This window comes from Copidosoma floridanum, unplaced genomic scaffold, assembly GCF_036245765.1.
Source record: "Copidosoma floridanum isolate Cflo_tuat_1 unplaced genomic scaffold, Cflo_Japanese_pri ptg000034l, whole genome shotgun sequence".
Lineage (NCBI taxonomy): Eukaryota > Metazoa > Arthropoda > Insecta > Hymenoptera > Encyrtidae > Copidosoma > Copidosoma floridanum.
In genome coordinates this window covers 10,206,214-10,219,660 of record NW_028321911.1, presented here as the reverse complement: position 1 = coordinate 10,219,660, position 13,447 = coordinate 10,206,214, and the positions used below count along the sequence as shown (strand labels likewise).

General features: G+C 44.5%; 1 protein-coding gene and 1 pseudogene across 1 annotated transcript in view; one reads left to right on the top strand and one right to left on the bottom strand.

Annotated features, from left to right (window-relative positions):
• Positions 1 to 1,659: 1,659 nt before the first annotated feature.
• LOC106635815 (cilia- and flagella-associated protein 410) overlaps positions 1,660 to 13,447 on the top strand; it is a 216,494-nt gene continuing 204,706 nt past the window's right edge. The window contains exons 1-2 of the mRNA XM_089597589.1: positions 1,660 to 1,868; positions 1,963 to 2,028. Coding sequence (XP_089453715.1) covers positions 1,789 to 1,868; positions 1,963 to 2,028 — 146 coding nt within the window. The 5' untranslated portion in view covers positions 1,660 to 1,788. The remainder of the gene's footprint in view (positions 1,869 to 1,962; positions 2,029 to 13,447) is intronic.
• Positions 8,275 to 8,390, bottom strand: LOC149373275 (U2 spliceosomal RNA; annotated as a pseudogene).

The following is a 13,447-nucleotide window of genomic DNA, read 5'->3' as shown; positions in this document are numbered from 1 at the left end:
AAAAAAAAAAAACCCTTTCCACTTCAGGGATTTAAACCCTCGACCTCCTGCATGTAAGTCCAGTGCCTTACCCACTCTCCTACGAGCGCTGCCGACTCTAGAAACTCGGTGTCTTGAACTAATCGTGTGGTTTGCAACTATAATATTCCATTTGTACATGCATTCACTGATAATCCATTAAATTCATGATAAATTACGTATTTGTTTTCTAAATAATACATCTGAAAAAAAAAAAATAAAAAGAAAAAAACAATAAAAGGGAATGAAAAATATAAGATTAAATAGAAAAATAAACAAAAAAATTAAACAAAGGAAGTGCAAAAGAATGAAAATAAATAGAAAAATTAAAAAAAATGAAATAAAGGAAATACAAAAGAATGAAAAAAAAAGTAATGAAATAAGATATGAAAAAAAATGAAATATGAGAAAAAAAGAAATGAAATAAAAGGAAATTGAATGAAATAAAATTAAACAAGAAATGAAAACAAAAAATTAAATAAATGAATAAAATATAATGGGAATCAAAACAACAAACCAGGGGTGAACGAATAAAAAAAAAAAAATAGTTCAGTACTCACGAAGTTTAACCATCGTGAGTACTGAACTATTTTTTTTATTTTATTCGTTTTTCAAGTTTTTGTTTAGTGACTACATGAATGCAGTACTAACGTTTATAGAGCTTCGTTCTTCCTACCGGTCTGACAACCCCCTTGTTATCTGAGAAATTGTGTTTTTATACTCATGTCATGTTTAAAAAACTTCGTTCTTACCGTGGGTCCCATGACCCATTTATCGCCCCTGGTTTGTTGTTTTGATTTCCTTTATATTTTATTCATTTATTTGATTTTTTGTTTTCATTTCTTGTTTAATTTTATTTTATTTAATTTCCTTTTTTTTCATTTTTTTTCTATCCACTTTCTTTTAAAACATCCTTATTTTGTATATTAACGTACTGTCTTATTCTCAAGGTAGTGTAAGGCCGCGGTCACATGGAGAGCGTAACGCGTAGAGAGAAGAGAGGTACAGCACGCGAAAATGGTTACGTGGTACGCGTTACGCTCTCCATGGGACCGCGGCCTTACGCTCTCCATGTAACCGAAGCCTAATAATAGATAGATTTGGATATTGCATCCTCTTTATGTAGTTTACAGGGGAACCGAAATTTATAATTGCGCAAAAGATTTTCAACAACACATTTGTAAATATTGACAAGCTGATTATTTATGGCTTCCCTAAAATATTTTTCTATTTTATCATGGTTTGTAAAAAAGAGTTTTTGCATGGATGAGTCCTCCTCTATTTTTTAAGTTAATTTATAATGCTTCTGGTTTAACAGCGTTTCCGGGATCACTATTTAAAGTAATTTGACATGCGGTGCATTTTTCAAATTTTTTTCGTAGTTTTCGACAAATAAAGCCAGTGACGTAATAAGTAATACAACTTATCGTGAACAGTATTGTGAGAAACGTTAGAGTTTGTATTTACACTTTGATGCACCTTTTACGTTACAATTGTTGTCTCGTCTGCTACTGCCTTTTCGTCATCGATCCTCCTAGTGGTCAACTTTGGTACTGCCACAAAATTGCAACAGACCGCACAAAGCATAAAGGTGGTACTTCGTACCACTCGTCTTATCTTACACCTTACACCGCGATCCCCTGCTGTCATGGAGGAGTTAGAGTCAGACGAGTAAAGGTTATAATTATTAGTTCAAATTTTTCTCGGATGGTACTCAGCTAAAAGACGTTGCTCTGACTTGGCCTACATAGTGACTGTTGCAAATCTGTCATGGTCCGGTTGACTGAAGAGATGGTTGCTGCCCGTACTAGGATCTCTGATTGCACTGCTGTGAAAAAATTAAACTGCTGGTAGGCATTGAGTGAATTCAGCTACACCAACATGGACATGTACATTAATAATACGTCGTAAATGTGTGAATGTTACTGTGAATTATTTTTCCAGGGGCACTGAGCTTACTGATGTCAGCATTCTGCGTAAGATGCTCAATGTTGAGGTTCTTTCACTTAGGTGAGTGAATCTTTCACTCTTTGTTTATGTACTTATTGAATATTAGCTATGCATTTGTATGAAAGCTTATAAAAGTTATTATTTGTAAATGTGTTGTCTACTAATTTTGAATTATAAAGGTTAGAAAGGACATTTCTATTTCACTTGCAAATACATGTTTTTTGGAAATAATTATTCTTCTGTGAGTACAATATGATAACTGTATTACTCATATCTGGAGTACCAACACTACAGAGATTCATTATGTTCATCTAGTTAGTATTACTACTGTTTGTATCTTGGTAGATTAAGAGCTGCAACTGTTAAGGGATCCTATAATAATGCAATATTTAACAAAATTAGTCGAATATGACTTCAAAATCTGTTATTTGGAACCCATAAGTTTATTGGAGTCTTATGATGAAGTATACGAATGCTTAAAATTTTAAATACAACATAATGTGTTCTAAAACTATTCCATCACGGTTTAAATACTGAAAGTAAGTATTTGTTAAAAGTTTATAACGTTAAAGGTAACGTTCCTTGCTCTAACTCTTCTAATTTAAAGCATTCTCAATGCTTGTTAAAAAAAAGGTGCCTAAAAATTTACACTGACTAAAAATTAACTTGCACAGGAATTAAAGCTATTATATTCTTTATTGGCTTAAAGTAAACTGTTTAGGTGTTCAAAACTAATAAACAATAAATCACATCAGTAATAAACCTCTGACTAAGCCCCTTTGCACCTTAACTACAACAGTAACTGTAGAAATTATACAATTCATTTAAAATAATCTGGAAATCATAATAGCCGTGTCAACACACGGAAATAGGCTAAATACATTGATATAGACTTGTGCGACTCAAATGCTCCAAGCGCTCCGAGCGATTCAAAGGTCATTCAGGTGTAGGTACATCTATATTTACAGTCTTGACCATAAATACCGATGTACACCTCAATGACCAGTGTTGGGTGAGGCGGATTCAATTTCGGAACTTTTTCCCTAGATCGTGTAGCTACATATACGATCTAGGGAGAATGTTCCGCCAAGCAGACAGCAGTGGAGGTGCACTGCCCAAAGACGGTACCAACAACGCGCAAAATTTCGAAATTTTAAAATTAATAACACAAGCGCCCGTCACCCGATGACCTGGGGTACTTACTGGCCTCACTATTAAATAATAAAATGTTTATTAAAAATACAAGCGCCTATCACCCAGTGACCCATGGTGCTTACTGGCCGCTCTATTATATGATAAGATGTTAAATAATAACGCAAGCGTCAATCGCTTGATAACCAAGGGCGCTACTTGTGTTTAAATAACATTTTATCATGTAATAGAGAGGCCACTTAGCGCCCAGGGTTACTGGATGATAGGCGCTTACGTTATTAACAAATATTTTATCATTTAATATATAGTGGCCTGTAAGCGCCCCGGGTCTCTGGGTGATAGGCCCTTGCGTTATTATTTAACATTTTATTATTTTATAGAGTAGGCAGTAAGCACTGTGGGTTATTGGGTGACAGGTGTTTGTGTTATTATTTAACATTTTATTATTTTATACAGCGGCCAGTAAGTACCTTGGGTCATTAGGTCATAGGTGCTTTCGTTATTATTTAACATTTCCTTATTTTGTAGAGTGGCCAGTAAGCGCCTTGGGTCATTGGGTGACAAGCGCTCGTGTTTTTATTTAAGATTTTATTATTTTATACAGTGGCCAGTAAGCGCCCCGGTTCATTGGGTGATAGGTACTTGTGTTATTATTTAACATTTTATTATTTTATAGAGTGGCCAGTAAGTGCCCTGGGTCATTGGGTGATAGGCGCTTGTATTATTAATTTTAAAATTTCGAAAGTTCGCGCGTTGTAGATATCATTTTTGGGCAATTATTGAGCTTCAAGGGAGTGATCGGAGAATTTTTGAACCGCTCGTGATTGGTTGACCGCCACTTGAGGCTAGGAACATCAATCACATACGTGTATATATGTATATATCCATAAATGTATACGTATATCGTGACGTATATTAATGCTAAATGATGCGTTTTCAATCTTACGCCTTTCCTCATAAACCTCAAATGGCGGACATTGTCTCCTCACTCCCTCGAAGATCTTTTTGGCAATGTCCCTCCACTCATAGACATATTGGAAATATAGACTACTCGTTCTTATGTAGGGTGCTGACCCGATCGGAAATTTAACTAGGCTGCCTTGGTAGTTAAAGGAGGCTTAGGTAGGCTGCCTAGGTAGGCCCAAGGTAGGTTTTGTTACGGTGGAATTGGTAGGGACTAGATAAGAAGCCTAGCTAGGTATCTGCCATCTCACTCTTTCTTATACTGTAAATGTAGCTAAAATATATATAGGTACAACCGATACGATTGACAGCTATTTCGGAGCAATGTGTGTAAGATAATTAACTGACATGATGAGGGTTCTCTGCATTTTTGTTGAATAGTTTAAAAAAATTTTTTTTGTAAAATGAGTGAGACAGTAAAACGATCGTTGTCATTAGTTAAGGAAAGAGTCAAGTGATATCGTGCTTTATAACATACAGTTGCAAAAGAGGAAGAAAAAGAAATACATGGCTTCAATATTCGTGCAAATTGCGATGGGGGGTTATTGGGTCAAAATCAAAATGCTGAGGACTAAAACGTTGAAAATATTCTCTCAGTTTTATTAAATTGACACTACTTTTTTCCTACTGTATTTTTTTACATTATAAAAATAAGTTATTTTTTGAATATAAAAGTTACCATTGTTGTTAGACATTACACTAGTTTTTACCCTAGCCTAAAAATTCATTTCTTGAAGTACAGTTTATTACGCACACTGGGGAGATTCCGATTTCTGTGGCGCCGTGATCTGAGTGTGGTTTCTTGTATATTTTGATGCCAGGAATACAGGAAAAATAATTAAAAAATTTCTTCTTACCTCTTTTTCGAGATACTGAACTCGAAAGTCGAAAAAATCGTATTTTGTAAAAATGCTTTATTACTTACTAATTTGATAGTAAAAAATATGATAAAAATATTTAAAAAATTTCTACTGGTGTACTTTTTAATTTTACTTAATTACTTTAAATTTTACTTTAAATGTGTATTACTTTAAAAATGTTTCATGTGTTTTTTTTCTTAAGTAAAACATGATAAACATAATAACAATTAAAAAAGAAATACTTTCCACTAACAGAAAAAAATAATGTAGATCTTTAGCGTTACCCAGAGTGCACCACGAGGAGGTAGACCTACATGCACTCCAATGTGTGCATGTGTAAGCTTATGTGTGCATGTGTAAGCTTATGTGTGCATGTATATTTGTGTGAGCTTACATACATAGTATAAATGTATGTGTATGTGTAGCGCGCGTAAGCTTGATCGTTGGTTTAAAAATATACGTCTGTCACATCATTGTCATTATCCTCGTTCTCGTCCTCGTTGTCCTCTGTCTCGTCGATTTCTTCATCGATGGTGGACATACAAGCACGTTCAGCAACAATGCCTTCGATATTCTCACTTTCAAAGTTGGGGGAATCGATGGCTTGTAATTCTAAACCCGCACGTTCTTTACCATTGATGGTGCCGGGATAAACTCTTTTAATATCGACGAGGAACTGCATGATTTGAGAGCCCAAATCGTATTTGAACTTTCTCTCCAAGCAGTTCCGACGATAGAAAAAAAGTGCCATATACTGGTGGAAGAGTTTTGGCGATTTCCGGCACACAACCGCAGTGTTCAATAAACGATTTTGGTTTTCCAAATCGTTTATTGTGTTCGTCACGTCTATCTTGTCAACGTATTCACCATTACTGTGATTGGTCGTCTCGTGTGTTGCGTCCTTGAAAATTTTTTCAACACCAACGTACTGTTTTGCACTGTCTGTGCAAATAAAAGTAGTACTGGGGTTGACATATTTTTTTATGTAGGGCCAAAGATCTTCCTTGCTCTTAGAGTTGACCCTGAAGAAGAGCCATGTCTTGTCCTCCTTGCAATAAAGGCCCAAAACAATGATGGTCATTTGCTCCGTAATGCGTCCTCGATGATACTTCCTCTTCGTGAGGAACGTCTCGTCGATTTGAACGGTTTTTCCCTCACTGCCAAGTTGATAATCGGCATGAGACGCTATCACCTCAGCAATTTCACGGCAGTAGCTGTAGTAGTCTACTACCATGCCTATGCTAAGCTCGGGCTCATTTGTGTAATGACGCCAAGCCAGCAAACGCTGAAATACATAAAAAAATATGTACTTACCGAAATTTATATTTTTGAAAAACAGTAATCCTACAATATTACAACACATGAATATTTTTAGTAAACCACTATATAATACTACAATAATTACCTGATACAAGGCTGTAAAAGGCATTTTAGCAACAAAAAAGATTATTGCGGCTAGAACTTCTCGAATAGAGAGATGACACTGCCTCCCGCCGAGGAAAGTGCCTACAGCAGGGTTTTTTGCTTTTCTACAAGATTAAGCACCTTTTTTCTTTGAGCTCTTCGTAGCACAACGCCAAATCCATCCTAGCTTTCCATGTTTCTCCTCGACCATTATTGGCAAATCACAGCACAATGGACGTATCGATGATCTTGAGGGATCAAAACCATGAAAGGGGTTTTTTTATATATCAAAAAGTAGTGTGGGTGGTAAGGACAGAGGTTCACATACAGTATCACAACAACAAGGAATAAATGCTGTTAATATATGATTTATTATAAAAATACAAAAATAATGGCAACAATGTGTATTAATCTGTCATTTGGGTAAATCGCTTACAAGTATCGACATGAGACGAATAATTAACAAAATTGCCACGCTGGGGAAAAACAAGCGGCATATGGCCGGTAACGCATAATCTAGTGTGGTAAAAAATGTACCTACACGCAAAAAGAAAGAAGAATATGTTGAATGCAAAATATTATAGTTAATACGGCATGAGACTAGTTTCGAGTAAGTTGCATGGCGAACGCAAAAGAAAATAATAACAACCGTCGGAGGTAAATTCCGATTATTAAGTATCATTGCTCGCGTATGACAACAACTGTTATGATCAGGCGTATACCAAAGTAATACGTACAAGGTCAGCGCCGCTGCTCTTAAATCAACTAAAAGAAAATGATGAAAAAATGCGTGACGACGTCTACGCGATACCAAAACAAAAAAAAATCAAACCCAACACGCGCCGCATTTACGTCTTTACTCATGGGAATTCGATCCTTATAGAATAACCCGGCGCTCTGGTGCGTCAGTGCCTTTCATATATTCGTAAAGAAACAAAAGGAAGATCACATAAGGTCTTAACAAAAAATTAAATTCTTGGCCGTTTTGGCGATGCAAAAAAAAAGATAAATTGTTATAACACTATCACAAAGCACGGCGGCCCTTAGAATAAAAAAAATCGAGCAGACTAGCTAAATTAAGGAACGCACACAAAATAATCGCCAGATCAGAACCACATGGGCGTAGAGACACACAGTTAACGAGCGCGTCGACGAAAAAACTAGACACGGGGCAAGAATCGCACGGAAAGAACGCAGAGAAAGAAACAATTGCAAACCCGTAACTTTAAAAAAGAGAACAACAGACAAGACGTGATACAAAAACCAAGGAAGGCTCCGTCGTTCGAGCTAAGCAGATCGAAGGGCACCACTTGGTTGATCATTAGACAACCATGGGCCAAGGATTACCCCTTCGATCGTGTGAGTGCTGGACTCACTGCCTCGCTCTCCGACGGGTAGCTCCTACTCACTCCTATCCGATGCTCGGCTCCCGATTCTACTTGGTTCCGCTCGGGGGTCCCGTGACTAACTAACTTATTCCGGCTCCGCCTCGACCCCTTTTCTTTTGCTTCCCCCTTTGCCTCTCTTTTCTTTTCGGCGGTGTACCTGCGGCCAACCTGCGCACTTACAAAATGCGCAATTCCCTTTTTTTAAAAGAAAGGAAAAATAGAGCAAGAAGTCCAACGTGACTCAGCCCGTGCGTGTACGCACCTACACCTTGCAACCAACTTCTTCCAAAAAAGTTAGACATTTTTCATCTGTCTCCAACAAGTCATTGGAGGAGCAGAAAAACGAGAAATTTTCTAACTTTGGATGTAACTGTGGATGTTTTTACATTGTTTACACGCACAGAACGGCTCACAGAACAATAAATAATAAATACTTGAAGATGGACAAGCCACACGATTTACCGATAACACTAAGCTTTTGTATTAGAAATGTTTACGTGGTAAACCAAAAATTGACCGATAGAGGCGCTGCATGCTAGATTAAGTGCGCAAGGATTTGAATTTTGAATTGCTCTTACATGAAGAGTGTATCAGATACCAAGCTGATGAGAATAGATAATACACTTTGATCTGTGCCAGTGGGCCGGGCAGCGATGGTAAAATTAACAGAAATTTCATGATTTTTAAATCAATGAATAATATCAATTTATCAAGTGTTTTTATATCAAAATCAAATTTATTTAAAATATGTTCTTCGACAATCGAGATGCTACATTTCGAAAAGAAAGCCAACAGAATGGTTTTCATTATTTTTTTCATATTAATTACTATTGTTTAAATTATTCTTTATTAGGACGTCGAGTAAATACAAGATCGGCAGATCAGCCGTAACAGATATTTTAGAGTAGGCAGATCGACGTGGAGGTCCGGTTCGAGAGTCCCCAGCGAAGCAGGAGGTCGAGGCGTGTACACACGTTTTTGTTCCACTCGAAAAATCAGTTCGCTCGCGCCGGCAGAGACCAAGCGAGCAGCAGCTCCCTCTTCTTTGAGCAGAAAGAGGGGGAGGGGAGGGCATGGGCGCGCAAGACAAATCTTGCACAACCCGCCCGCCTCGTTCCGTGAACGATCTCAGTCTCCGCCCGCCGTACCTGGGTCAGATTCAGCCACAGGGTCTTTGGAGGCGGCGTCGCCGGCACTAGGCGATCGGACGGGCAGTAGAGAGAGCTTGCTGATGGGACGGGTGTATTCACCAGTGGCGGTCTGGATGGTGGCGGCGCGAACGAGCCCGTCGGGTACAGGATGAACCGAGATGATGCGACCGAGCGGCCACGTGCCGCTAGACTAGAGGAGCGTGGCGTCCACCACGGCGACGACGTCATCAACCTGGAAATTACGACGTGGGACCTTCCACTTAGGCCGTTGTTGGAGCGTGTTCAAGTACTCGCGGCTCCAGCTGCTTCAGAACTGGTCTCGGATTCCCTGGACCAGCTTCCAGTGACTTAGGCGATCGAGCTTCTCAGGCGGGGTACTGGCCTCAAGCACAGAATTCAGCGGGCCACCGACGAGGAAGTGTCCAGGGGTGAAGATGTCCAGATCATCTAAGCCTCTGGTGAATGGAGTGAGAGGGCGGCTATTGAGGACCGCCTCGATGCTGGCCAAAACGGTGGAAAACTCCTCGTAGGTGAGGTTGCGCGGTCCAAGGGCACGACGGAGATGATGTTTCATTGCTTTGACGCTGGCCTCCCATAGTCCGCCGAAGTGGGGCGCCCGCGGAGGAATGAAGTGCCACGTGACGCCTTGTTCAGCCAGTGAGCCAGCAACACGCTCCCACTTTATTTCGGCATCCTGGAGAGCCTCGCGCATTTCACGGTCTGCGGCGCGGAAGCAGGTGGCGTTATCACTCCAGATCTCTAAGGGCCGACCGCGCCTGGCGCAGAATCTTGTGAGCGCTCCAACGAATGACTCGGTGGAGAGATCACTAACGGGCTCAAGGTGTGACGCCTTGGTGGTCATGCAGACGAAGATCGCGACGTAGCCCTTGCTTGTGCGGATGCCTCGGCCCTTAGCAGGCAAAATGTTGAATGGGCCAGCGTAGTCAACTCCAGTGCGAGAGAAAGCTCGAGCAGGAGTAACCCGTGCAGCCGGTAGAGGTGCCATGTATTGAGTGGCAGGCCGCGCCTGCAGTCGGGCGCAGACCACGCATCCCTGGAGAATGCTTTTGATTCGCCGCCGCCCGCCAACAATCCAGGCCTTGCGAGCCACATAGGCGCTGGTAACTCTGACTCCTCCGTGAAGAGCACGAGCCTGAGCCCACTGGATAATGAGCCGAGCGAGGCTGCATCGGCTGTCGAGGATTGGCGGATGCTGCTCATCGAAGATGAGCGCAGAATGTTGGAGACGACCGCCAACTCGAAGGACGTCATCGGAGAAGATCGGGTCTAGAGACAGCAGTGGATTTTTCGCAGGGACACGGCCGCCCTTTTGCAAGCTCGCAATCTCTAGCGCGAAGAATTGTCGCTGGCTGAGGCGGACGCAGGCGAGGTAGACATCGCGCAGCTCAATCGTCGTCAGAAGGTCGAAAGGCGAGGGAGCGGGATCTCGACGTAGCCGACGACGGATCCAGCGACGCAGTCAAGCGAGGAAGCGTAGGAGATGGCCAAGGTCTGAGAACTTCTCGAGCAGATTTGGCATAGTGAATTTAACAGCACAAGATTGGAGGGCGCCGTCGGTGACTGGGTTGCAGGAGCCAGGCAACTTTGCGTTTTCGGCTGGCCACAAGTCAAAAGGGCCCGCGAACCAAGAAGGGCCTTCCCACCAAGCACGCATTTGCTGAAGCGTGAACAGATCCGTGCCCCGGGACGCCACATCCGCTGGATTAGAGTCCGTCGGAACATATCTCCATACGTGGGAGGGCAGAAGCTCCTGGATGTGAGCCACGTAATTATCGATCAATGAGTTGTTTGTCGGCTCCGATGATCGGAGCCAGTGTAGCACGATCTGGGAGTCGCTCCAGGCGTGACAGTGCTCAACGCTCACAGCATATTCCTCGGCAACCATGCGTAGCAGCCTCGCTGCGAGCAGTTCCGCTCGTATCTCCAATCGAGGGATCGTCATACGACTAGTGGCGTCTGGCTGCAAGCTTTTGATGGGGGTCAACTTGGTCCTGGACATCAAAATACTCACGCAGACACCATCGGCTGGGTTCTCAGAGCGCGAGTACACGACAGCAGCCATCGCGCGCCGGCTCGCGTCTGCAAATGCGTGGAGTTGCAAACTAGTGGCGGGACTGCAGCTGATCCAGTGAGGAATGGCAATGCTGGGGACATTCTGCAGTTGAGTCAGAAATCCGCTCCAGCGTTGGGCCATGGCCGCAGGCGCGGGCTCATCCCATTCGAGTCGCGCTTGCCAGAGATCCTGGATGATCATTTTGGCAGTTAAGACAACGGGCGCGATCCATCCACAGGGATCGAAGAGTCGTGCTAGAGTGGCAAGCATCGCGCGCTTGGTCGGCCGTAGCTGTAGGGTAGGCGGCGTGAGGTGGAAACAATCGTCAATCGGGTCCCAGCTGACGCCGAGTTCGCTGACAAGACCGTCTGCGCTGAGCTGTCGCCAGGTCGGCCTTAGTCGGGCATCTGGAGAGAGATCACGCAACAGCTCCATCTCGTTGGCCACCCACTTCCTCAGAGGGAAGCCCCCAGCTTGCAACAAGCCGATCAGCTCGTCGCGGCGAAGTCGAGCCGTCTCAACGTCGTCAGCGCCAGAGAGGATTTCATCGACGTATCGATCTTGTTTGACGACAGGCACGGCCTCCGGCCAAAAATGGCTTTCATCCTCGCATAGCTGGGAAATCGTCCGTAGAGAGAGATAGGGAGCATTAGCTTCACCGTAGGTCACAGTGAGCAACTGATAGTGCTTCGGTGGGCTAGAGTCATCAGTGCTCTACAGGATACGCTGGAGGTCCACGTCACGCTTGTCGATCCAGATCTGCCGAAACATCATCTGGATGTCCGCGCAGAAAGCAATCCGATGTCTTCTCCAGCGGAGCAAGACAGTCGGCAAGCAGGCTTGGAGCTTCGGTCCGGCGTGCAGGATATCGTTGAGGCTATAGCCAGTGGATGTCGGTCGCGATGCGTTGAATACGACGCGCAGTTTCTTCCGGTGGTCGCCAGCTTGCCAGATGCCATGGTGCGGGATATAATGCACGAGGCCCGACGACTCGCGCAGCTCCACGTCGGTCAGTAACCGCATGTGCCCGCACCTAAGATACTCGTCCATAAAGCGTGCATATTCGATGGCCATCTCCGGGGCACCCCGCAATCTGCGCTGTAGCGAACGAAGGGATGCTCTAGCGCCGGTTAAGCTCTCTCCTAGTCGCTCAATTCCGTCGCGCTTGAGCGGGAGGCGGACGACATAGCGCCTGTCGGCAGCCCGATGATGATCGGCAAAGATGACCTCGCACTCGATGTCATCAGGAGATTGACGAATTACCCGTGGCACGTCCTCCAATTCCCAAAACCGTTGCATCAGTGCGATTAGCTGCTCGTGCCAAGGCGGAGCTGAGGTGTCCTGTGTCGTCATGCAAGCAGCCGGCGAGGACGAGTTCGCTTGGCCCGGTGCGTGACCGGCGAGCATCCAGCTGGCAACGGTGAGCTGTCCGACGATATCTCCACGGAATAACTGCCCTAGCCGTAATAGATGGGAATACACGTTGGCTCCAAGTAGGGTATCGACGCCACCCGGTATTCCAAAGGTCGGGTCTGAAAGATCTGGTAAATCGTTCCAGAGTTCGATGACGGCTGGTTGTAACGGTCCGGAGGGGGTGCGGAGTCCCATTTCTCCCATTCCATCTCCGACGCCAGAGATGCTCGTGACGGCTGGCTCGGGACTGGCGCCAAGCTTTCGAGCAAGGGCAGTGGACGTGATTGAAATCTCCGAACAAGCGTCGACGAGTGTTCTTGCTGTGACTGTCCGCCCCCCGAGGCCCATGAGCTGAACCTTGAGCGTGGGCAAGACGGCTAGTCACAACGGTGAAGCAGCTGCCGCGTCGATCCCATCCTTGGAGTCCGAGGTGAAGAGACACTGCTTTGCCTCAGCTGGTGCTGGGTCGGGCGCGGCCCTGCGCTTGCGACCGCCATCATGGATGAAGCTGTGATGCCGCGCCTTGCAATATTGGCATACGCCTTGGGAAGGGCAGACAGTTGCCATGTGGCTCGGCTTCAGGCAGTTAAAGCACAGCTTGTGCTGAGCGACGAAACCCTTTCGCCCAAGCGCGTCCAGTTCCAGGAAACGGCTGCAGTGACGTACGTAGTGCGGCGCGTGGCAAGCAGGGCAGTCATCGTTGACTGCGTGGGTGGCTAAAGATCGGTGGTTGCGGCTGAGTGGCGTCATCGCGGGAGGGCGACTGCCGGTCGAGCGTACAGGATCGTTCGTCGATCGGGGAGGACGCGAGGCTTCCATTGAAGTCAGTGAGCGGCCACGCCTCCGCAGAAAGCTGGATAAAGTGGCGAAGGAGGCCGCTTCCCCTTGTGCAGAGCTGGCTGCCTCCAACTTCTCGAGCTCGTCTTCCCAGGCTCTCCGAGTCGAGGGGTCCATGGCGGTCGAGGCACAAGAGACCATCCACACATCCCAATGTTCCACCGGCTGATTGAGCGCTCGCAGTTGATCACGGTGCTTTTCTAAGGCATCAAGCAAGCCCTGCAGACCAGCAGCGGA